This window comes from Hemitrygon akajei, chromosome 17 (genome assembly GCF_048418815.1).
Source record: "Hemitrygon akajei chromosome 17, sHemAka1.3, whole genome shotgun sequence".
NCBI lineage: Eukaryota > Metazoa > Chordata > Chondrichthyes > Myliobatiformes > Dasyatidae > Hemitrygon > Hemitrygon akajei.
The window spans coordinates 850,276-877,071 of record NC_133140.1 but is presented as its reverse complement, the minus strand read 5'-3'; the positions used below and the strand labels follow the sequence as shown (position 1 = coordinate 877,071).

The following is a 26,796-nucleotide window of genomic DNA, read 5'->3' as shown; positions in this document are numbered from 1 at the left end:
CAGAGGTCACAGCCATTATAAATGCACGACCACTCCTACCCGTGTCTTCTGACCCGGAAAACCCCTTCATACTCTCGCCATCAATGCTCCTTACGCAGAAGGCAGGAGCCCCCCCCCCTCCACTAGGGGACTTCTCTGATAAGGATTTGTACACAAAGCAATGGAGACAAGTCCAGGCTCTGGCAAATCAGTTCTGGTCTCGTTGGAGACAGGAATATCTACCTTTGTTGCAACACAGACAAAAGTGGACAGAACCCTGCAGGAATCTTCATCTTGGAGATTTAGTCCTGCTCAGGGACAAGCTAATCGCCCGCAACAGCTGGCCAATGGCCAGAATCACTGCCACATTCCCTAGTAGGGATGGACATGTCAGGAAGATTGAGTTGAAAACTACTGACTAAGGTGATGTGAAAATTTACCAAAGACCAGCTACAGAAGTCATTCTACTTCTACCTAACGACTGATTTAGAGACTGAAGTTTTGTATTATGTTCATTGTGACCTTACGAAGGTCAAGCGGGGAGTGTGTTGCCTTTATGGCATTTGTTTAGTTTATAATAATTTTGCTTTAGTAATTTGTTTGTTAGCATTTTCTAGTTAAAGTTAGGATTGTTTAAAGTAAATTCGTTGTCTGTGATATATCGCGGCATGTGATGACGTCACATCCGGTTTCGCCGCGTCTTGTGGGAAAATACCGGTTTGGAGAAACGGGAAGGAGGGGGCTCCCACGTGCAGGATCAGCGCAAGAAAAGTTTTCTTTCTACGCACTAGAAACATAGTGAAGCAATGCCGTAAGTTCATGAGATAATCGATATGTTGAATTAAAATGTTAACGCTGATTCTGTTAAAAGTAATGACGGTTGATAAGGTTTATGTTTTCGTTAGTTAAAGAGTTGCGGATAGTTTGTGTTGAAGTGTATTTAAAGCAGTCAATGGCGTAGGTAGATTCTGACTGTATGCTGCATCTTAATGTAATGTAGTTGTTGTAGTTTTACTTTTGCGAGTATTTACGATGTAAATGTGATATCAAGAAGGAAACAAATACTGTACAAATTTTGTATTGTTTTATCAACAGTTTTCACCATACGTTAATGTGGAAGAGTGAACAGTAAACGGTTAATCTTACTGCGATCCTGTTTTCATTGACTACGGTTTACCTCGGTGTTTAGTTCAGCGTTCTGTTACACCTGAGCGAGAACACTACAGTGTATGTAAACAATGCCCTCCACCTTTCCTTCATCAAATTTACTGGTAACTTCCTCAAAAAACTCTTTAAGATTGGTTAGACACAACCTTCCATGCACAAAGCTCTGTTGACTATCTCTAATCAGGCCGTCGCTCCAAATACTTATATATCCTGTATCTTAGAATACTTTCCAATAATTTACCCATACTGATGATTGATGCCAGTAACACTGACCTATAATTCCCCGGCTTATTCTTAGAGCCTTTCTTGAACAATATCACCTACCTTCCAGTCCTCCGGCACCTCACCAATGGCTAAGGACATTTTAATACCTCTGCCAGGGCCCCTACAATTTCTGCGCTAGACTTCCACACAGTCTGAGGGAACACCTTGTCAGGCTCTGGTGATGTACCCAGCCTAATTTGCCTCAAGACAACAAGAATCTCTTCCTCTATAATCTGGATATGATCCATGACCTCAATACCATTTTGCCTTAGTTCTATAGACTCTGTGTCCACCTTCGGAATAAATACAGATGCAAATAATCCATTTAAGATCTCCCTAACTTTTTCTGGTCCATGAATAAATGACCACACTGATCTTTTGACCCTTTTTCTCTTTAATATATTTTTAGAAGCCCTTGGGTTTCTCCTTTGCCTTGTGTGCCTTCTTTTAGCCGTCCTGATTCCCCTCAAGTGTTCTCTTGTGTTTCTTATACTCCTCAAGTGCTTAGCTTATTCTTTGCTGCCTATACCTGTTATGCACCTCCTTCTTTTTCTTAACCAGGGACAATACTTATTGAAAACTAAGGTTCTTTAAGCCTGTTATCCTTGCTTTTTATTCCAACAGGAACATACAAACTCTGTAATCTCTATACTTCACTTTTCAAGGCCTCTTACTTACTAAGCATCCCTTTGCTTAAAAACACTTGTCAGATCCTTTCTGATGCCATCAAAATTAGCCTTTCTCAACGCAAGGGCCAGACCTATCCTTCTCCATAATATCTTGAAACTAATGGCATCATGATCACAAGATCCATAGTTTCCTCTGCTTCCACCTGAAATGCACCCTCCTGCTGCATCTCCATTTCTCTTCATTCCCTGGCAATCAAAGAAATCAGCTTTACTTGGAAGATTTTGCATTCTGAGCCCTCAAGGTAAGGAATTACAAGGATTTACAAACTCCAGAGAGAAAGGCTTTTGTAATTGATCTGTTGCAGAACTGTATGCTTTAAGTACAAAATGATAATTTAGGGCATATTCTGAAGTTAGGGTATATTGCAAATATTAACTACACCAGCAACCAGTCTTCAGACATGAGTGTGGATTGTAGATTAAATTTTAAATGCAGACCTGAATAACAGTTTTTCCGGAGCTGTGGACCCCAGTTGATTGCAAACCAGACAACGCTGATTAACATTCATTTTGGGTGTCTGGACTGTGAGTACAAAGAAGGAGGTATGTGAAAACTATATGTAATTCAAAGGAGGGAAGCATTGTAGGTACATTGCGACTGTAGAATTGTCCTGCTGTTACCTTAGACCTTTAGCATATAAAAATGTCATGTCATATTAGGTCGGTCCTCCAAAAGTGTCCCAATATGATGCCTGCTGCTCATTTTTGTTGAATAAGTTAGTTCTTTGTCCACCAGCTCCAGTGTCTCTCCAGTGACTTTGTTCACAATAAAACATTTGCACAGGCCCCTCTCTCAGGACAAACCCATTCCAGAGCGCCATGCCTTTCACAAAGGAAAGAGAACTCTTCCTAGGGCTCCCGCCTGCTTCTCCAGGATCGTTTGCATGAGCAGATAATCTCTTTGAAGAAGCAACTCTCAAGGAAGTGATGAGATAACATTTCAAGTTATTAGCTTTAATCATCATCAGGAAAGATACAGTGATGGGTCTGTTTCGGCGCTTTTATCTCCTGGCTCAGAGGTTTCTCTTACGCAAACACGAAGGGATAAAAATGCATACAACTGCGATGTGTCAGGGTCCCAATAGTGTACACTAAGCCAAAAGCATCCAGTGTGATGAAACAGATCTAGGACATTTGAGTTGCTGGCAGTCTTTCCCTTGCTAAGCTCCACCGGGTGGATCATGGTAGCAACAGGGTCAGGAGGAGTGGCAGAGAATAGGCCAGACTTCGTTAGTGAGGTTTGGTCAGGTTGACATTCAGAGGTTGGGGTCAGAGGGTGGTCAGATCATGGGTTGGAGATCAGTATGCTGTTGGATAACCAGGTGGAGATCGAAGTTTAGTCAGATGTGGGTAGTCAATCAGATGGTCAATCAGATCTTTGTGGTCAGTTAGACTGGAGAGATTGTAAATAAAGTTGATCAGACTAAGCATGATGGTCAATTGCACTGGTAAACTTAGGTTGGTGGTCAGCTGCACAGAAATTGGGCTTGTGGGGTGGACCTACATGGAAGACAATGGAAGTCCCCGATTTCCCTGAATGAACACCAAAGCAGAGATTTTCCATCCCACTTTGTGTGGCAAGTCTGCATTGTTCAGGGCCTCAAATGGACAGAGCAATGAAGGCACACACTACACTTGGCCATCGCACACTGCATATTGTACTAAGGGTGGACCCACAATAAGTTTCTGAATATCTGTTATCAGAACATTAAACACCAGATCAATTTAGCATTCCACTTTTTCATAAAATTAATTCAGGTAGTGCACAAAACAAAATAGACTATAGATGTGGAATCCGAAACAAAATTGTCTAAATAATGACAAGAGTTAAGTGAAAATATTATTACCTGAATCTCCATTTCCTCCTGGGCCTTGATGGTACCATAGTTGGGCCTTATAGTGAACTCTTTGGGTTTTACTCCATACCCAATGTTTGTCCAAGAAAGCACCCTTCTGCCATCTAAGCTGTAATTATCACTTGCTGGAGTGACTTCTGCAGATCCGTCACCAGCGACCCACAAATTAAATGTCATCGCAACAATGGAAGTGTTAATAAGACGACATGATATGGTGCTGGGAAAACCTGGAATTTTGGGAGAAAGGAAGATTTATAAAAATTATCCATATGCAATTGCACCAAGAATGCATAATTTATAACTTAATCTAATCATGGCTTCTCAAATCCATGCTCCTTTGTTTCAAGAAAGAAATTGCAACAATGACTGTTAATTCACAAAACCAAAACCAAACTTTGAAAAGATGTACAACATCTTTATTCTATGCAGTTTTTAATATTTCTATTTTTTATTCTCATAATCATCAAGCATCTCTTTTTCACCTGCTAGCTTAACAATTTCAATTACCGATATGTCACGCAACACACACACAACGCAGCAGGATTCCACCAGCATTTTGTGTGTGTTGCTTGAATTTGCAGATCTGCAGATTTCCTCATGTATACCAGTATGTCTCTTCTTTTGCTAGGCCAGGTAAACAAAAGTCCTCCTGAATTTAAAAGCAGGAACTCAAAATCATTTCACACTTTCATTCTTCTCTCAACAGCCAGGCAACCAAAATAATTGGAGACAGAGGAAACTACAGATGCCAGAATCTGGAGCAGAAAACAAAACTGAAGGAACTTAGTGGGTCAGGCAGCATCAGTGGAGAAAATTAGACAGTCACATTTCTGGCTGAGTCCCTTCATTTGAACTGAAAAACGGAGGAGCAATGTCCGGTATAAAGAGCTTTAGGGGAAGTTTAACAGTTATAACGAATCTCTGACTGGAGAAATCCAGCCTGCAGACCTGGAAAGGGTCCAAGATGGAAGGGTGATGTTAAAGCCTTGCTATGGAAAGATTTAGGGGAAATTGCTACAGTGAGGACAAAGATTATTGGGGGTAGGGCTACAGCAGGGATGGAGCAAAACTGTTGAATGGAGTCCAGGCACTTGGATAATCAATGAATTGTGTTAGGGAGAAAGAAGCCATCAGGACTTGGGTGAAGGGTGGGTTTCAAGTGAGATAGTCATGATATGGGAATAGGTAGAACACAATCGATTTAGAGAAGGCAAGTGACTTCCCAGACAGGAGAAGGAATATTCTACAACCTGTTGACTATATACAATGTTATAAGTGGCATTCACTTGGTTCCTCCTTTCTAAGGTTGTGCTTCTTGAACCTTGGGAAACTGGCATAACATCTGGAAACGTTAAACTAGCTCATTTTCTACATTAATGAAGTTGAACACATGACAACAGATTTCATACTGTAATAGTTTTAAGCTTGTCCCATGTAGCTTGCCAAACATTACTTTTCAGTCAGTAACTCAAAACATTAATGGTGCTCAAGTTACTGGATGAGCTTCTGAAAGACAGGATTTAGTGCATTTGGAAAGGCAAGGACTGATTAGGCATCGTTGGCAAGGTTTTATGTGTGGAATATTATTTCACAGATTTGAAGAGCTGACCAAAAGGATTGATGAGGACAGGATGGTAGATGTGGACTTCAAGGACTTTAGCAAGGAGTTGCCAAGTTCTGGGAAGGTGATTCAGAACATTACCTCACTTGGGATCCAAAGTGAACTAACCAATTGCATATAATATTAACCTGGTGGCGGGAGGCAGAGAGCGACAGTGAAGGAAAGTTTTTTTCCAGATTAGAAACCTGTAACCAGTGGTGTGCCACAGGAATCAGCACTGACTCTCCTGTTGTTCATTACACATACTGTATTAATAATTGAGTACATAAGCTACATGATTTGTTGATTACACCAAAATGGCTGACAATAAAGGTGGTTGTCCAGGATTACATAAGAAAATTGTCCATGCCAATGAAGATGCTTTTCTATGCTAATCCCATCTGCCTATTTTATTTTTATTTAGAAATGCAGCATGGAATAGGCCCCCCTGGTCCTGTGAGCCACTCGGCCAGTAACCCCGACAACCCCAATTTAACCCTAACCTAATCACAGGAGAATTTACAATAACCAATTAACCTACCCAGTACGTCTTTGGACTGTGGGACTCTGTTTCCTTGGCCCAAATGTGCAACTATTTCTAAAGACTTTAAATCAATGTAATCTGTTTTCCACACATCTTTAGGACACCATGTCATGTGTTTGTGGTCCAATCTCCATCTGTATTTATTGTTTATTGTATACTCATATCACTTTGCTTCCTTCATCTTCCAAGTTATAATACACTCTGAAAAATATATCCATATGTTTGATATTTAAGAGGAATGGTTCTCAACTTTGCTCATTCATGCTAAGACTTCAAAAACAGAATGCTGTTTCATTTCTTTTCCTGGGTGATATGGCTAAACCTGGTGTGTTCAGTAGTCCACTGATACATCAAAGACGTGTGGCTTGCTTACAATGCACTCTCTATATTAGACATTGTGATAAATCAACTTTCATTCTCCATACTCACTTAGAAGTTCTCAGGCCCCACTTGGAGTACTCTACTCAGTTCTGGTCACCTCACTACAGGAAGGCTGTGGAAACTATAGAAAGGGTGCAGAGGAGATTTACAAGGATGTTGCTTGGATTGGGGAGCATGTTTTATGAGAATAGGGTGAGAGAAATTGGCCTTTTCTCCTTGAAGCAGTGGAGGATGAGAGGTGACCTGATAGAGATGTATAAGATGATGAGAGGCATTGATCGTGTGGATAGTCAGATTCTTTTTCCCGGGGCTGAAATGGCTAACACGCAAGGGCACAGTTTTAAGGTGCTTAGAAGCAGGCACAGAGGAGATGTCAGGGGTAAGTTTTTTATGCAGAGAATGATGAGTGCATGGAATACGCTGCCAGCAACGGTGGTGAAGGCGGATATGATAGGGTCTTTTAAGAGACTCCTGGATAGGTACATGGAGCTTAGAAAAATAGAGGACTATGGGTAACCCCAGGTAATTTCTAAAGTAAATACATATTTGGCACAGCATGGTGGGCCGAAGGGCCTGTATTGTGCTGTAGGTTTTCTACGTTTCTATGTTTTTCACATCTGGGTCATCAATATTCTTCAGCAATCCTTTAACATACTTGTCACTACTTTGTGATGTATCCAAGACAAAGTAAACATATATCCTAAAGATTTATTTACAAGATAGCAACATTACAAGAGGCTCAAAGCTGCTGTTGCAAATGTTTGTGAATAGATTACATGATTTGAGAAGCTAACACGTGATGAATATGGAAACAATCCTACATCTCAATACCCAGCAAAAGTGGTAGAGTAATGATGGAGGAGGGATTGCAGCTACAGTCTGGTCAACAGATTGAAATTGTGTCTCTCCATTTAGGATGTAGAATTTTAGTTGACATCAGAAAGCCACTGAAAAAGTGCAAGAAGAAAATCAGCTGTAGTTAGACTGATATACCAGCACACAAACTCTAACCAAAAGGTTGCATCATCTGAGATAGCTTATATACTGTGGAACCTTACAATATCAACATCAGAGTGGAAAATTGGTAGCCCAAACTTGAGTTACAACAATAGCAATACTTAATTTTTTTAAACCTGGGTGTTCATTTTGGATATCATTTTAATCTCTGTGAGTGTGATTCCAGTCACCAAGAGAGACTCACCAGCGAAGGAAAACAACAAACCTCCATATATGCAATATCTTTTATAACATCATAATATCATGAGGTCCAGAGCAAGCTTCACAAAGAAGTTCTAGAATACTTTTGAAGTAAAACTAGCAAGATGCTGGAAATACACAGCTAGTCATACAGCATGAATACTAATAAGGATCATTGACTTGAATAATTCTACAAATTTTGTACTTCTTTTAGGTCTTTCCAAGGTATTTTCAGACCTCAGAATTGTTTACATGCACTCAAAATGGCAGAAAGTTGTTAAGAGTCCATTGAATAGTCAGTATCAAGAATATAACACTACGTTGATAGTGCACTGCAGTACCAGCCTAGATTGAGTCTCTGGACTCAAAACAAAAACTCCCTGACTAAAGAGACACAAATGCTACTCGTGAGCAACATTAACGCCTAACCATTCCAGTTAATATCAATAACAGGGAAACTGGAAGGCAAAGGTACGTATGTACATGTGATTGTTTAGTGATCGATCCTGCACAAATTGAGCTTCACACTGTCAGCCTTCTATGTAAAAAACTATCTGGAACCTGATGCTACACAGACTTGGCGAGGAAATTCCATGATCTCCTATTTTACTAAACCGTGACAATAAATACGGGCATCTACTTAATCAGTCTCTAGCGACTTTCACACACAGGTGACTCACATATCATTATTTGCAGATTTCACTCACCTCTCTAGAACTCTTTTTATCTCAAATATACCACGTATTCCAAACACCCCACACAATCCAACTGGTAAAATCAAACAGCCACAAACATTCAGCAGATCAGAAAGTGTCTGCCGAATCAGGAAAGTTTAAGGTTGAAGAGTTAATGTCAGGGAAAGAGAGATAGCACATTAGTTGGGGGTGCAGAGGGATGGGTAGGACAATGGGAATATCTCTGATGGAGTGAGAACAAAGCTGCCATGAGAAAGCTTGTTGAGGTCATCCTCTCAACAGTTAATTGGAAAGGTAGAGTTGGAAGAAATGAACTAAAGTCCATAAACTGAGTGGTTAGATTGTGAGAATGCAAGAATAGGAATTTAAGATGCAGGGCTTTGGAACATGCTCAGCCGATCAGATAGTGCCAATGAAGAGAGAACTGAGCCAATTTCACGGATGGCTGACTACAGCAGAAATGGCTAATTCTGCTACAGACCAAGAAAATAAGAAATCCTAAGTTGAAAAACTCCAGATCAAGTCTAGATGACTGCAATGTGCTCAGATGGAAATTAAGGTGCTATTCAAGTTTAGATTTATTCTCATTCAACCGTACATATGTATACCACCAAACAAACCAATGTTTCTCTGGCCTGAAGTGCACAACCAAGTACATATAATTCAGAAACAACACATAAAGAAATAATATCATTATTACAGTGCATTAACAAATAATAAGGTGTATTTGTGACACAAGTTAAAAAGTAAACAGTATAATGCTACTTGTGCTTCATGCATGATGAGACCTGAACGCTGGCATAGAGTACGGTAGTCTTAGGTCCTGGAGGAAAAAGCTGTTTCCGTCACAACAATTCTTGTACTAATGTTACAGTACCTCCTAGCTGATGGTAGGGGATCAAAGAGATTGTTGGATGAATGGGAGGGATCATTGACAATGCTGATGCCCCTGCATATGCAATACTGATAAATATCTCTGGAGGATGGAAGAGAGACCCCGATGATCCTCTCATCAGTGCTCATAATCCTTTACAGGGTCTTACAATTCCCCAACCAAGCAGTGAAGAAGCTGATCAGGATATTCTTGTTGGTGCTCCTGGAAAACTTGGTCAGAATTCTGGGAGGGAGGGGGAGGGAGTTTGCCTCAAACCTCACTCTCTCTTCAGGAAATAGAGATCTTTCTTGATCAAAGAGGTGGTGTTGATAGACCAGGTGAGATTGTCTATTATGTGCACTCCCAGAAACTTTGTGGTCCTAACTCTTTCCACAGATGAGCCAGAACCTTCCTAAAGACCACAATCATCATCTCTTTGATCTTGTCCGAGTTAAGACACAAACTGTGCTCGCATCATTCTACCAGCTGCAATACCTCCACTCTGTATGTTGTCTTGTCGCCATAGTTTATGAGGCCAGCCTCTGTTGTGCCATCAGTAAACATGATGATTGAGTTTGAACTGGATCTAGCAGTGCAAATGTGCAACAGCAGTGGGCTGAACATGTGACCCTGGGGGTCGCCAGTGCTCCTGGTGATGGAGCCAGAGCTGTTTCTGCCAAAACGGACTGACTGTGACCTTTCTGCCAAGAAGTCTAGGATCTAGTTACAAAGAGAATACTGTTTACCCACAAGTTTCTGAGATATGATTGCATTATGCATAGAGCTGAAATTGATAAACCAGCAACCCAGCATAAGACCATAAGATATAGGTACAGCATTAGGTCATCTGGCCCAACCAGTCAGCTCTACCATTTCATCATGGCTGATCCATTCCCCTTTCAGCCCCAACCTCATGCCTTCTCCCTGTATCCTTCCATGCCTTGTCTAATTGAGAATCTATCAGCCTCTGCCTTAAATATCCCCAATGACTTGACCTCCATGGCCACCTGTGGCAAAGGATTCCACAGATTCACCACTCCCTGGCTGAAGAAATTCCTCCTCATCTCTGTTCTAAATGGACATCCCTCTATTCTGAGGCTGTGTCCCCCATCCTCTCCAAATCCACAACTGGACCTTTCAACATTCAATGAGATCCTACCTCATTCTGAATTCCAGTGAGTGCAGGCCCAGAGCCATCAAACACTCCTCATATGATAAGCCTTTCAATTCTGGAATTACTTTGAACCCTCTCCAATGTCAGCATATCCTTTCTTAGATAAGAGAGACAAAGCTACTCACAATACTCAAGTTAGGCCTCCCCAGTGTCTTATAAAGCTTCAGCATTCAATTGTTGCTTTTTTATTCTAGTCCTCTCAAAATGAATCTAACATCACATTTGCCTTCTTCACCACCGACTCAGCCTTCAAATTAACCTTTAGGCAATCCAGCACAAGGGCTCCCAAGTCCCTTTGCACCTCCGATTTTTGAATTTTTGCTGCATTTATAAAATAGTCCATGCTTCTATTTCTTCTACCAAAGAGCATGACCTTACACTTCCCAGGACTGTATTCCATCTGCCACTTCTTTGCCCATTCTCCTCATCTGTCTAAGTCCTTCTGTAGCTTCTCTGCTTCCTCAGAAGTAGCTTCCCCTCCACCTATCTTCGTATTGTCCTCAAACATGGCCTCAAAGTCATAAATTCTGTCATACAAACCAATGACACATAACATGAAAAGAATTGGCCACAACACGGATCCCTGAAGTACATCACTAGTTACCGGAAGCCAGCCAGAAAAGGCTCTTTTCATTCCACTCTTTGCCTCTTGCTAATCAGTCAATGCTCTACATGCTAGTACCTTTCCTGTTATACCATGGGCTCTTGTTAAGCAGCCTCATGTGTGGCACCTTGTCAAAGGCCGTCTGAAAAAGAAGCACCATTTATTTAATAAATGAGATTCAGAGCTGAAAAGCCCTTCTGGTCCTTCGAGCCGGGCCACCCAGCAACCCTCGGTTTAACCCTAGCCTAATCACAGGACAATTTACAATGACCAAGGCTAAGTGGCCTCCAGCAAGCCATCAGAGGGAGTGGTTACAGTTTGAGGAGGGTTATTGAGGCAACAGGCAAGAGAGATGTCAATGGATGTCTCCAAACTATGTCAAGTATCACTGTCAGCTTTACGACTGAGAGACTCATCTAGTAGAAAAGAACGCCAGCAATGTCCCCGACACAATCAATCGTAGCTCAGCCAAAATACAGCAGCTGCGTCAAGAGTTCTGATCCCTAGCTGAATGGTACAGGGCAATAAGTGAAGAAGAGAAATCACCACTTGCTGAGCTCAGTAACATCCTCAGAAGTAAGCTAGCAAGCTTCTGCAACTGTGTAAGCAGAATGGCATAGAAAACAGGTAAGAGAGAGAGAGCTGCCTTTACAGCAAAACCCCAATGGATTCACCAAGCAGCTGCTCTCACGTGCTCCGAATATGAGATGGATCCATACCTTCATAACTCCCTCAGTTAGTCAGAGAGGGAGCAGGAGCTGGAGACCATAGCACCCTAGAACATCCTCCTCCTCATGTTCCATACCAAGGAGCCCAGCTAGAAGGAGATCCAGGAGGTAGTCAGAGGAGCCAGAGCTAGTTCTGACCCTGGTCCTGGCGGATTATATTACAAGTACTGCCCTAAGCTCCTCCAGCTTTGGAAATTCTTTCATGTTCTCTGCTGGAGGGGAAAGGTCTTGGATCAGTGGAGGTGTGCAGTGGGAGTCTGGATCCCCAAAGAAGAGATCTCCAAGGACATTGAGCAGTTTAGATCTACCTCACCGCTTAGTGTGAAGGGAAGATGTTTTTCAGTTTCATTTCTTGTTGCCTGACTGAGTTTCTCCTCAAAAATGGCTGCATTGATACATCTGTAAGAAAGGAGGGATTTCCAGAGTGCCTGAGTGCCTGGAACAGATGGGTGTGGTTTCCCAGCTGATCAGGGAAGCGCGAAGGAAAGTGAGACACCTTGCCAACCCTCATCCTGGACTACTACAGGAACTTCAGATTGAGAGTCTCTTCAGGAACGACTACATCAGGCTGGCACCGGCTTGAGAAGGGGTATTATACCTCTAACAAAGATAGGTGTGCAAAGACTCCCAATCAGATCTGTCATGGATGATCTCACAGTGACAACTACATCAATCCCAAGGTACAGATGGATCCTCTAGTTGCGAGAGAGTTTCGTGCATGAGCAAGGATGAGCTTTAAGCCAGAGAAATCCAGGTCTCGGGTAGTTGAGAAAAACAGAGTCACAGACAAGTTCCATTGCTGTTGTACAGAGATTCCAAAGTCTTGTCAGTAGGCAGTGAGGTCTGGACAGGCAGGAAATGGAAAGCCAAGGATCCATTGGAGATGGCTGAATCACGTTTGAAGCACAAGAATCTTGGAGGTTCAGTGACATCTGGTCAGGCAAGGCTAAGGACTTCCCTTCAACCTGCTTCAACCGGGCCCAGGGTGGGGACAGACGCAAACTTGTCCAGGAAGAGGTTCAAACAGCTGTCAAGGAAGGATGGCAAGGAACTTGGATAGGTGTGAGAGTTCACTGAAGCAGAAGATCTCCTGGTCCAACAACTAGCAGGCAGAACCCCAGCACATTAAGTTCATGATCCAGGTTATGTACAATATCCTGACTAGTCCTGTGAACCTTTTTGTTTGTGACAGAAGTGAGGCACCATCATGACTTCCCTGCTTTGGCAGAGGGACCCTGGAACATATCCTCAGCAGCTGCCCAAAAGCTCTGGAGGAAGACCACTACTGCTGCCAAGTGACCAGGTGCTGAATGCATTAACAACAATAGGCACTCCCGATAACCCAGAAAGCCCAAAGTCTTTGTTAAACCAACCACAGCCTCAGCCCAGATCACCAGTAGGCTTGCTTACCATGGCCTCTGACTGGCAACTGAAAGTCGATCTGGGTAAGCAATTAAAGTTCCCTGAAATAACTGCATCATCACTGACGCTGAGGCCTGACATGGCTATCTTGTCAGAAACCTTGAAACAAGTGGTCATGGTACAACTGACAATCCCTTGGGACGACTGGATTAAAAATTGAGGTTTGAACATTAGAAAGACAAATACCAGGAGCTGGTAGAGCAGTGCCAGAGAAAGGGGTGCTGGGCACAATCAAAGCTTTTAGGGGTGGGGCATAGAAGTTTTGCTGGCTGCCCACTATGCAGAACCTACTCTCTCTGTGGTATTACAGTGGCTGTAAAGAAAAGCCATCAGGATCGTCATTGGGGTTGATGAGTGAGACTCCAGATGGCTAAGGATCAAAAGATAAACCCATGGACCAACGCTGCTGGGACACAAACCGGGGTGCCTGGGCAAAAGGCCTGAAACACCCAATGACCCCAGGTTACATCACTGATGATGTGTCCCGGAGCATCCTATTCAACAACCTACTAACCAGTGTGGCTTTGGACTGTGAGAGAGAACCGGAGGAAACCCATGCAATCACAGGGAGAACATACACACTCCTTACAGACAGTGGTAGGCATCAGGTCACCAGTTTGAATGATAAACAAACTGGAAAGGATCCAGTGTAGCAGCAGCAGAAAGCACAGCAGAACCTCTACTTCCTTAGGAGTTAGTGAAGATTCAGCATGACATCCATAAGTATGTCGTGGAGAGTATATTGACTAGCTACAGCATAGCCTGGTATGGAAACATCAGTGACCTTGAAAGGAAAATACTAAAAATACAGCCCAGTTCATCAGAGGTAAAGCCCTCCCCATCACTGAGAGCATCTACATGAACATTGCTGTAGGAAAGCAACATCTATCATCACAGACCCCACCACCCAGGTGTGTTATCAGCCCCTGCAGCTTTACATGGGTTGACCCTGATCCTCACACCAGCTGTGGCCAGACAGAGTCCCTGCTCCTTGGTTGTGAACCACTAGCCGTCCGTGTGTAAACCGAGCCTAAATGTCATTCAGCCTATCAGGAAGAGGAGTGTCACTGTCGTTGATGCGCAGGATGGACTTGTAATCCATGCCCTGCCACATGTACTAGATGTCTCTACTGTCACAGAAATTACTGTGAATAATCCCGTTTTGCATTCATGATGGTGCAGGAAAGTGTAGCTCTTACTGACATGAAAACTGTTTCATATTCAATCTGAAGGCAGTATCCCAATCTCTCATCTGTGCTTGGACCACTGCTGCCAGCCGTGGCTTCTGATACTGACCGCACATAGATGTGTTTAATACCGGTGACATCCTCAATGCACTTCTCCGTGTAGTCAGTCACATATCTCGCCATGATGGTCACAGGAAGCCACCTTCCTGAACCTATGACTCCATCATCATATACGTACAAGTATACCACTGTTACCAAAGTTGGTGATGAATCAGCATACATGAGGGATATTGAAAATTTGGCTGAATGGTGTAATAACAACAACCTCTCACACATGGTCAATAAGACAAAGGAACTGATTATAGACTTCAGGAGCAAGAAACCAGAAGTCCATGAGCCAGTACGCACCGGAGGATCAGAGGTGGCGAAGGTCAGTAACTTTAAAATTTTGAGTATCACTATCTCAGAGGCCCTGTCTTGGATGCATCATACAGCTATAATTGCATAAAAAACACAACAGCACCTCTACTTCCTCAGGAGTCTGTAAAGATTCTGCATATCATCAAAAACCTTGACAAACTTTGATAGATGTGTGGCGGAGAGTGTGCTGACTACTACATTATAGCCTGATACAGGAACACCAATGCCTTTGAGTGTGTAGTCCTACAAAAGGTAGTGTGTTCGGTCCAGTACATCACTGGTAAAACCCTCCTCACCGATGAGCATATTTGCATGCATGAAATGTTGCCACAGAAAAGTAGCATCCATCATCATTGATCCTCACTACTCAGGCCATGCTTTTTTCTCAATGCTGCCATCAGGTGGAAGGTACAGTTGCCTCAGGATTCGCACCAGCAGGTTCAAGAACAGTTACTACCCCTCAACCATCAGGCTCTTGTACAAAACGGGATAACGACACTCATTCTACTTCTGGTGTTCCCACAGCTGATGGTATCACTTTTAGGACACTTTATCTTGTTATTTCATGCTTATTATTTATTGCTATTTATTTATATTTGCAGTTTGTTGTTCATTGATCCTGTTTAGAGTTCTATAGATTTGCTAAGTATGCCTACAGGAGAAAGAATCTCAGGGATTGTATGTGGTGACATGCCTGTACTTTCAAGTCGTCACTTTTATTGTCATTTCGACCGTAACTGCTATGTACAGTACATAGTAAAAATGAGACAACATTTTTCAGGACCATGGTGTTACATGACACAGTACAAAAACTAGACTGAACTACATAAAAAACAACACAGAGAGAAAAAAAAACTACACTAGACTACAGACCTACCCAGGACCGCATAAAGTGCACAAAACAGTGCAGGCATTACAATAAATAATAAAAGGTGTCAGTCCAGGCTCTGGGTATTGAGGAGTCTGATAGTAAAATAAATTTTACTTTGACTCAAGTCTATATTTTTGAAACAGTTCTGCAATGCTTCTGGCTAGGTCTTTATCTCCCTTTGAATTAGTTTAGCTCATTTAATCAGCGGCTACTATCCAGGAATTAGCATAACAGATAACTCCAGGTTTGTACAAAGGATGTTGTATTGCACAAAGCAACTAGGTCTAACGTGTTCTCACCTCTGGTAGCAAAGTTAACATACTGATAAAATTTTGGTTTACAATGTTGAATGGAATTGAATTGACTTTATTTTTTTACATCCTTCACATACATGAGGAGTAAAAATCTTTACATTACGCTCCACCTAAGTGTGCAATGTGCAAATCATAGTAATTTATAATAATTTATAATAAATAGAACAGTCAACATAACATAGAGTACACTCAAGTCAGCGTCTGTTCATCAGTCTGATGGCCTGGTGGAAGAAGCTGTCCTGGAGCCTGTTAGTCCTGGCTTTTATGTTGCGGTACCGCTTCCCAGATGGTAGCAGCTGGAATAGAGTGTGGTTGGGGTGGCTTTGGTCCCTAATTATCCTACGGGCCCTTTTTACACACATGTCCTTGTAAATGTCCTGATGAGATATATGCTGTTTAAAGAGTAATGTTAATTTAGTTCTAGGTTACTGCTTTTGAGCTGCAGTGACTGTGTTCGTTTTTAGCCAGTGTGAGAGTTTTTAATTAACCAATCATTTATTATTTTCCTTTGCTCTATAGTGTTCTTATTAAAACTCAGTGAACTGATCATTCTAAGTCCGTGTCTCTCCCTCTGCGATTTGGCCATCACTGAACTCCTGTCAGCAAGACTTCACCATCAAAATGGACATAGTGGAGAGAGAACAGCTGAAATTGGCCCTGAATTTTGTTGTTTCATGGGGCAAAAGTTACTGTCAATAGAGGCTGGGTTGGCAGAAGAGGCTTTTGCAGTGTGGCAACTACTCTCAGAGTGACAAGCCCAGTCCAAGCTGGAAAAACAATGTTAGAACTTGCAATGATGGTTGAGCAACTCAGAAGAGATAGGCCGAATCAGGATGCAGGCCTCACTGTTCTCACTATTGCTATTCAGCAGATTCCTGCCAGGACAGCCCCACTTCCAGTACCAGCACCTCTCTCAAACTACTGTACTGCAGTCTCATCAGCCTTAGCTGCTAATGCTCTGATTCCCTTAGCTGCTTCCAGATTAAGGATTCCTTTACTGGTAGACTAAGCATTCCTTTACCAGTGAGATATTCCAGTGACCCCAACTGCAACAGAAACTTTATTACCCAATGTGAGCTGACTTTCCAAGCCCAGCCAGGTAGATTTAATGATGACGCACATAAACTGGCTTACATGGTGAATCTCTTAGATGGACAACCATTCAGCCCGTTCAATGAACTACAAAAACACAGTTCTCCTGCAGCCCAGTCTTTCCAGCAATTTGTAGTTGAGTTCAAGAGAGAGTTTGACCTTCCAGTACAGGGTCAACATCTCCTGGGCCTGCACTAAGGCAAAGGTTCAGGTGATATTACACTGCAAAGTTTCACAAGCTTGCAATTGAAGCTAGGTAGAACTAGAGATCACTCACCGCAGCTTTCCAGCACGGGCTTAGCACAGAGGTCAGCATAAGACTGCCGTGCATAATGAACAGGATCAGCCTGGGTGAACTGACAAATCTGGCCATTCAAATAGGCAACTGGGTGGCTGAGTGGTTCAGTGGGAGAATGCTCTGAGCCACCTTCTACTCATCAGATCACCACCTGTCTTCATCACATCTCTCATCACCCAGTCCACAGAGGAGCCACGTAGGTGAGGGACCTGTACCTACCTGAGGATGAAAGATATTGGCACAGAAAGCAGGTTGCTGCCTGGACTCCAGAACACTTCCAGGAATCATGCCTGAAGCACCCAGTAAAAGAGGAAATCCATCAATTAGAAGGGGAATTCTGATGAGTCCATTTTCCCTACAGACATCTTCCCCCTATTGAGTAATGCTCCCAGCTTCCCTGTCATGGGGGTAGCAGACCCATGAGCTTCTGGCATTTGTTAACTCTAATGCAGACAGGACCCTCATGGCTATGTCTCAGGATCAAAGATGGGGAGTTCCCACTCAAGAATTGAGAGAGAACATTGATGTCAAGAATCTGGATGGTTGGTCTCTGGGCATCAGCAAGATCCACCTTTCCATACTAACCCTCCAACGTGTTAGAAGGCAAGAACAGGGAACAACTCTTCTACCATCTTTTTGATTCACTTGAACTGCCACTAGTGCTTGGCCTTCCCTGGTTCTCTTGACACAACCCAAGGATTGATTAGTTTCTAAGGGTGATTCCAAGAGAGGGCACAGTCGTGCCTGTCTACCCTTAGAATCTCCTGAGCCTACTGCTAGCATGGACCTATCTGGTGTTCCAGCTGAATATGTTGAACTTCCTGAGGTCTTCAGTAAGAAGAAGGCAGCCTCCTTGCCTCCTTATCAGCCATACCTCTGTGCCATTGATCTCTTACTTAGTTCTATGCTCCTTGGGAGCCACTCTTTTCCCTCTCTTGTCCTGAAACAGTGACCTTGGAAGAGTACATCAAGGAGACATTGGCTTAGGATTTATCCATCCATCTACCTCACCAGCAGTGGTGGGATTCTTTCTTACAGATAGCCAGCTCAATTGCTGCATTGATTGTTGGCCCCTCAATAACATCACAGTGAAAACCACTACCATCTTTCCCTGCTTGCCTCTGCATTTGAATATTTCCAGGGAGCGGCCATATACTCCAAGATAGGCCTGCACAGTGCTGACAACCTGCTTCACATCCGAGAAAGGGATGTGTGAAAGACAGTTTTCAATACCTCCACTAACCTCATGATGCCCCTACTGCTTTTCCTATCTATTCACATTCCTGCCGGGAAAATTCCAACATGTTGGAAGGTTCACAGATGACCTGTCGAGAACAACCTTTATACTAAGCCAGAGGAACACAAGTTCCACAAAAAGCAGTTCTTAGGCAATATTCTCACACTTTCCAGTATTCAAGTGGACCCATGAAAGGTTCAAGCAGTTACAAAGTGGCCCAAACCACTTACAGTCAATCAGGTGAGATGCTTCATTGAGTTTGCAAACCTTTGTCACCTGTACAATGTACTGTGTATGTTAATCAAAATGGCTTCTTTGGTTTGCTAGAGTAGGAATGCTTTTATGTTTGATAAGTGTTTTCTCTCGCAGTTGTTTAGCTTTGGACTTGCTGATATGGGGATTGTATTCATTTTTTAACCAATGGGGAATGTTATTTTGTCTTGTGAGGCTGGGAGCTTGGGGGTTTGGGGTCTTTTCAGGGGAGGCGGGAAGGAGACGTCGAGGAAGGTGGACAATAGACAATAGGTGCAGGAGTAGGCCATTCGGCCCTTCTAGCCAGCACCACCATTCACTGTGATCATGGCTGATCATACACAATCAGTACCCCGTTCCTGCCCTCTCCCCATATCCCTTGACCCCGCAATCTATAAGAGCTCTATCTAACTCTCTCTTGAATGCATCCAGAGACTTGGCGTCCACTGCCATCTGGGGCAGAGCATTCCACATATCCACCACTCTCTGGGTGAAAAAGTTTTTCCGCATCTCAGTTCTAAATGGCCTACCCCTTATTCTGTACTCTTATTTCCTTTGATCTGTACAGTTCTTATTAAAGCTCAATAAACTGTTCATTTCTGGTCTGTCTCTCTCCATCTGCAGTTGGACCATCAATAAACTCCTGTCAAAAGGGTTTCAAGTTTCATTTATGACTGTTGTATTCTGTAGTGTTTTGCAGGACACAGCCCCTGTCAGCAGCACCAGGGGGTGCAGATCAATGAATGGTGACCAGAGATATTCCTCTCTGGGTGTACCGTTAGGCTCCAGCATTTAACTACTGAGGTATTCATTCAATGGGTGCTCCTATGGTACAGCACTGACACACTTTCAGCATTGGAGGCGTCAGGATGGCAATAAATATTCACATAGTGCAGACATAACCATCAGTAGAGAGTTCTTTCTCAAGCAGTCCTTAGATAAGCAAAGTGTCTTCAGGCCTTGATTCTCTAAGGTTATCATCAACAAAATACTTGTCCTCCCATGAGAAAAACTTTGGTCATACTTGGGACTACTTTCCAATTGGAGATCAAAGGCAAACTAACTCTGAACTTTCTCATCACAGAATCATTTGAAGTTGCCCAAAAGAATTTCCACCAGGTCTCCCAATTTGCTGCTCACTACTGCATTTCTGAGACACTGCACTCAGCAGGAATTACAGAATTCAGTGAGGGGAGACTGGAATCTCAGCAAATGGGATGTGGTGACGGAGATAGCTTCCCATCAGTTGGTGCAGCCATTTATTGCTTTTCTGCCCATAAGGGAACCCTTAATAACCTGGACCATCTCTGAAAGAGGAAAAGCCTCTTTACTTTAATATATGGATTCCTGTGTATCACCAAAATAATTCCCTTGGATTACTGCTTTGTTTCTGGGAATCACAACTGCTTTAAACTGAAGGCATCAGCAATGCTTCAGCAGACACTGATACATCGCTTTACAGGCATACTATATATCAGTTAGGCTGCAAAATGCCGGGGAACTCAGCTGGTCAGGCAGCATCTATGGAAGTGAATAAACTGTCTGGCCTACTGAGTTCTTACAGCATTTTGTGTGTGCTGCTTTGGATTTCCAGCACCTGTAGTCTTTCTTGTGTTAAATAAAGATGCTGCCTGTTTTGGAGAGCTTGAGTTATAAAGAGAGAATGAAAAGGCATGGAATGCTTTCTCTGTAGCTGAGAAATGACATAATAGAGTATATAAATTGCTAGAGCTATAGATACATAGCTAGTCTGTTTCTTGCATTAGAGTTGTCTAAGAGGTCATAGGTTTAAGGTGAGAGGGACATGATTTAAAAGGATATACACTCAGAGGCAACTTTATTAGATATACTTGTATACCTACTCCGTAAAGAAAATATCTAATTTGAATTGAATTGAATTGAATTGAATTTCAGTTTATTGTCATTTAAAAACCACAACTGCAATGCAGTTAAAAAATGAAACAACGTTCCTCCAGAATGATATCACAAAAACACACGACAAAACAGTCTACACCAGAAAATCCTCATAACGTTTGGCAATCCCCAAATTCAGAGTCCGGAGATGCTGCTGCGTATTAATATCGCGCTACCATCTTAGCACGTTCCCCGGAAAGGAGCTCCAAAACCACCAGACAAAACAAGACTACCCAGACACACCAAGTCAGGATACCAATTCTACCACCCAACAAACCAAAAACTAAAGCTACAAGACCAACACAAAACCACATATTTTAGAACATATTTTAGTTAGAACATATAGTTACAACAGTGCAAACAATACCGTAATTGATAAAAGAAAAACAGACCATGGCAACAGTAAAAATAGTCCAAAGATGTTAAAAGACTATAAGTTCGAAAGAAACCACCACACAGTTTCCACAAGTCCTCAGGGTCCCGATAGACTTGTCATCCCACGCCGGAAGCAGAAGGGAATACCCCCGCTATAGACTTCCACGGTGCCGCCAGACCCAGCCTTGCAGACGCAGCACACAGTGAAAGCACCCCGACCGTAGCGGACTCCGAGTCCGTCGAACCTCCGAGCCTCCGACCATCCCCTCTGGCACAGCCTCTCTGAGCACCGTCCTCTGCTGAGCGCACTATGACGCCCTCGCCACCGGCCACCGGCAATGCGACACCGAGGACTGGGGGCCTGTTCTTCCCAGCAGAGACCCGGACCTCACAACATCAGCAGCAACGAAGAAGGCCTTCCTAGGAGATTTCCAGATGTTCCTCCGTGCTCCCATATCCGTTTTTCATCAGATTAGAATTGTGCACAGCACCCCGCTTGACAAATAACAGATATCAACTCTGGAGAGGCCGCTGCAAACCGCGTCGCACCGCCATCTTGAAGTGGGCAATGAATCAGCCAATCAATACATAAAAGCATGCAGACATGGTCAAAAGGTTCAGTTGTTATTCAGACCAAAAATGAGAATGGGGAAGAAATGTGATCTAAGTGATTTTGACTGTATAATGGTTGTAGTTGGTGCCAGATAGGGTGGTTTGAGTAACTCAGAAGCTGCTGATCTCCTGGGATTTGCATTCACAACAACCTCTAGTTTACAGAGAATGATGCAAAAAAGAACAAAAATAAAAAAATCCAGTGAGCAGCAGTTGTGTGAGCAAAACCATCTTATTAATGAGAAAGGCCAGAGGGAAATGGCCAGACTGGTTGAAGCTGATAGGAAGGTGAAAGTAACTCAAAAATCACATGTTACAACAGTGGTATGCAGAATACACAACACGTTGAACCTTAAAGTATATGCTACAGCAGCAGAAGACCATGTTGTCTGGAAGAGCTGCCAGAGATGATGGTGGACCAGGTGGACCACGAACTATAACCACATTTATCAAGGCAAAGACGAATATGGAATTAATGCAGGCAAGTAGGATTAGAATAGCCAGGAGATAGCACAGAAAGCACTCTTGATGGTGGTATAACAGTAGTCAGTGTGTTGGTTCCTTTGGTGCTACAAGTAATTGTGGATAATAATTTTTAAGCTGACCTGGTTAAAATCCCACAGAATGAAGTGGAAGGCATCAGGATGTGCTGTTTCATGCCTGTTGATCACATCTCTCAGATCTTCTAGAGCCTGTTTGACATTGGCCTGTGGTGACAGGTACACTTCTACACAGTAAGACAGACATCAAGTGCTGCTAGAGGGTCACCAGCCTCCCCACCACCAAGGACATCTTCAAAAGGCAGCACCCATCATGACAGACCTTCACAATCCAGTACATTATTACTGTCATGCTCTGGCAAAGGTTTCACTGCTAATGTAATGGTTTCTCTGTAGCAGCAGTGTTTGGGTTATGACTAGAGATAATGGGGGCTTTGGAATGTGTGCCATCCAATGAATGGAGAGGTCATAGGCTGCAAGACTGCGTGGATGTTGAATGCAGTCAGGAGTCGATGGAGATCGAACGGATGGGAAAATTGTGAGCTCCAACGTGCTGATTAGACTGTTTCATTAAAATGGGCCCTTTTCTTTTTTGTTGTCTTTACTAACACTCCAGTCAAATTAAGAATTAAAAAGCTAAATCGTTTAAATGCATATGGTATACTGTTTGATATTTTGTGGAACTGATTTGAAACAGGGAAAAACATGATGCAGCATCCACACAAATGGCATTTCACAATTTTGGCGGGCCGGAGAGGGTCTTCCCCTAGACTAACTCCGCCCAGCCGAACTTCAGAGTTACAATTCTGGGGGCTTGTCTGGGATTGATTTCATGGATGCCATGTGATTGCCCTGAGCATTGACCCAGTGGGTTATGTTTCAAGTCTAGGCTGGTATGGATGCTGCCGGGGTGAGGTAGAGGTGTTGATCCACAGGGGTTACCAGTAACTAATGCATGCATGTTGAGTGGCGTAGATATTTGTATTCTGGATGAATTGTTAATTTGTCTTTTAATTACTGTTAAAGTTGTCAGGAAAGTTATGATTGCAGGACAGAGGTTTGATAAAATAGCAGGCACAGACCTCATTTTACTGCAAACTAACACTAACATAACAGCAGTGGAGCGTGCCGAATCACAAGCTGAGTTTCGCGTAGCTGGGAGCGGAGACTTCAAAGACAGGGTTCTATTGTTTCTGAGGAGTGAGAGGAAGGAGTAGTCAGATTTGGAATGCCTACTTAGTCCCCGTCCCCCTGGGAAGAGTGAGAATTCTGAGTTAGTATCTGCCCTTATATCTCTGGCCAATAATTGGGAAAATGCCCAGGTCCAAAGTCCCAGCTACTGTTGGCTCCGCCTGTTCTCTGGAATAACACCCACCCCTAAAGGGGAAGAGGAGTATGAGACTTGGGCAGAGCAGACCTTTCAGTTGTTAGATGAGTGGCAGTGCTCTGATGACGTAAGGTGACAGAGATTTGTTGAAAGTTTGAGTGGGCGGGCTGCGGATGTGGTGAGAGCCATGAAGTTCCAGTACCCGCTAGCTAAAACATGGAGGCACTGGAAAATGCATGACAGGGAGCCAAATGGAGCTCATGGAGGGGATTCAGGACATGTGTCAGGAGAAGGGGGAGAAGCTTTCTGCTTCCATTTTTCGGCTAGAGAGGCAACTAAATTGCTTGTGGCACAGAGGGGTCATTCAGGTGGCTGAGGTGAATCAGTTAATAATGGACCAAATAGTGAAAGGTGTCCAGTCCCAGGACCTGATCGTTTGGAGTCTCCGACTGTCTCGTAAGATATGCCCCCTCCCTCATTTGTTGAGCTGATTAGAGAACTGCAAGAGAAGAATGCCTCAGAGGCATGGGAGGCTTCCATCAATCCTTGGCAGTGGTCCCCTGTGCTGAAGTGACCATAGATAGCCTGCCCCAGGGAGTGGTAGAAGAGATGGTGGCAGAGTTGAGAACTCAGATGTCCTGGTTGTTATCAGCAGGTGTCATTCCCCCCCCCACCCCCCCATATGATGGAGCTGACAGGGAGGCGAATCCTCAAAGAGAATAGACTATGTGGAGGGCTGCTAGCAGCTGGTGTGATGTGAGAAAGGGAGTGGCTGGTACTGTCTATTGTAACTCTGGGGAAGAGGGATACCAGGCGGGAGTGTGGACGACAGGAGACTCTTCGCAGAGTGAACCCTGCGTCCCTAAGCGGAGAGTCGTTGGGAAAACTTAAAAGAGACGCACAAGGGGATGACCTGGCATATTAGGGGGGACACACTCCCAGCAATATATCAAGGAACATCCTAAAGCCATGAACCATATTCCTGAAGGCTTAGTGGGGCCAAGCTCCAGTGTGTCAGCTACAGATAGAAGGGATTGATGCTAGAGGCATACTTTACACAGGGTCGCAGGTCACTTTGCTGTACCAGTCATTTTACAACCAGTATCTGACTCAATACCATTGACACCACTCAGGGCACAAGAGATCTGGGGTCTTAGTGCAGGTGATTATCTGTATGATGGTTATTTGTCAGAGAAGCTGGAGTTTTCGGAGGCCGATGTGGGAGTGGCTGAGGCCCTAGTTACATTAGCGCTAGTTTGTCCAGATATCGCTGTCCAAGTTGGTTATCCAAGTTGGTTGTCCAAGTTGGTTGTCCAAGTTGTACTGGTTAGGCACAGGAGTATGTTCAGCCAGTGACTCATTTCACCAAGGTCCAACACTGTGCATCATAGGAAGACATTCCTGCCTGTGGCCATCAAACTTCACAAATCTTCCCTCGGAGTGTCAGACACCCTGAGCCAATAGGCTGATCCTGGACTTATTTCCACTTGGAATAATTTACTTATTATTATTTAATTATTTATGGTTTTATATTGCTATATTTCTACACTATCCTTGGTTGGTGCAACTGTAACAAAACCCAATTTCCCTCGGGATCAATAAAGTATGTCTGTCTGTCTGTCAGTCTGTTGAGAAGGAAGGCATTTCAGTTCTTCTGGGGATCAAAACTCCTATTGTGAGAAGGCTTGTGGGAGCCTGCAGAGAGAAACCTGGAGAGACCTTCCTGAGCACATTGTCCGTTCACCCGTTGTTTTGAGCTGCTTTTGAAGAAGTGTGTGGTAGCATTGGGATGGATAATGAGTTTAGACGAGGGACTGTGTGATTCACCCAGTCCAAGCCAATCGTATTACGGCCTGGGGAAGTAGCGAGAATAATGGGAAACCCCAAATTTCCCAGAATGGCCGAGGGCGAGGCCCTCTGGGTGGATGCTCACGAAGAGGAGTCGGGAGTTCCAGCTGGGGTACGGGTGAGGCCCGAACTGCAGAAGCCCTTGGTTGTACAGGCGAACTGGATAGCAGTGATTGTCAGGATTGACACTCCAAAGAGGGAGGTCACCTTCAAGCGGGGGATACCTTTGGCACATCTTTTCCCAGCGATAGTAATGTCCCTGGTGAGCCAAGCCAGAGAGAAACTAGTGGAAAAAGGAGGAAGTTGACCGCTGAGTCATTCAACTTTAGGGACTCCCCAGTGCCTGCAGGTTGGAAAAGGAGGTTGGTAGACAAGTTTTTGATGCTGGAAGATGTCTTTTCCACTGAAGAGTTTGATGCAGGTTGTTCCAAGAGCAAGCATCACACTATTCAGGTGACCAAGGACACCCCATTCAGAGAGAGGTCACAGCAACTGGCTCCTGCAGAGGTGAAGATGTTTGGCAGCATTTGTGTAAGTCGTAGGAAGCTGGTATCATCACCGAGTCCTGAATAGTTGTGGCCCGAAAGAAGAATGGGAAGGTACGGATGTGTGTGGACTATAGGACTCTGAACAGGCACACCATCCCTGACCAGTATACAGTCCCGAGGATCAAAGACGCATTGGCCTGTCTGAGTAGTATGAAGTGGTTCAGTGTGCTGGACTTGAGGAGTGGATATTACCAGATCCCCATAAGTGAGGCTGTCAAAGAGAAAGTGGCAAAGAGATGGCTCAGCATTTAATACCATCATTCCCACAATCCTGATTGAGAAGTTGCAGAATCTGGGTCTCTGTAACTCCCTCTGCAACTAGATCCTCGACTTCCTAACCGGAAGACCACAATCTGTGTGGATTAGTGATAACATATCCTCCTTGCTGACGATCAACACCGCCTCACCTCAGGGTTGTGTACTTAGCCCACTGCTCTACTCTCTATATACACATGACTGTGTGGTTAGGCATAGCACAAATACCCTCTATAAATTTGCTGACAATACCACCATTGTTGGTAGAATCTCAGGTAGTGACGAGGGGTGGTACAAGAGTGAGATATACCAACTAGTGGAGTGGTGCCGCAGCAACAACCTGGCACTCAACATCAGCAAGAAAGAGCTGATTGTGGACTTCATGAGGGTACGACAAAGGAGCGCATACCAATCCTCATAGTGGTGTCATGATCCGGTCCGAAGTCCACATTCCAGTTCACGGTCTAGTCCGTGGACTCCGGACTCACTCCGGGTCCTCCGGCTGCCCCTTGTTTCGGTAGGACTTAACCATAAGCACCTGATGCTCATCTTGTGGCTGGGGATATAAGTGG

General features: G+C 43.7%; 1 protein-coding gene across 1 annotated transcript in view; it reads right to left on the bottom strand.

The window, feature by feature from the left end:
- Positions 1–26,796, bottom strand: part of LOC140740942 (hydrocephalus-inducing protein-like) — a 421,292-nt gene that overhangs the window by 52,910 nt on the left and 341,586 nt on the right. The window contains exon 14 of the mRNA XM_073070583.1: positions 3,947–4,182. Coding sequence (XP_072926684.1) covers positions 3,947–4,182 — 236 coding nt within the window. The remainder of the gene's footprint in view (positions 1–3,946; positions 4,183–26,796) is intronic.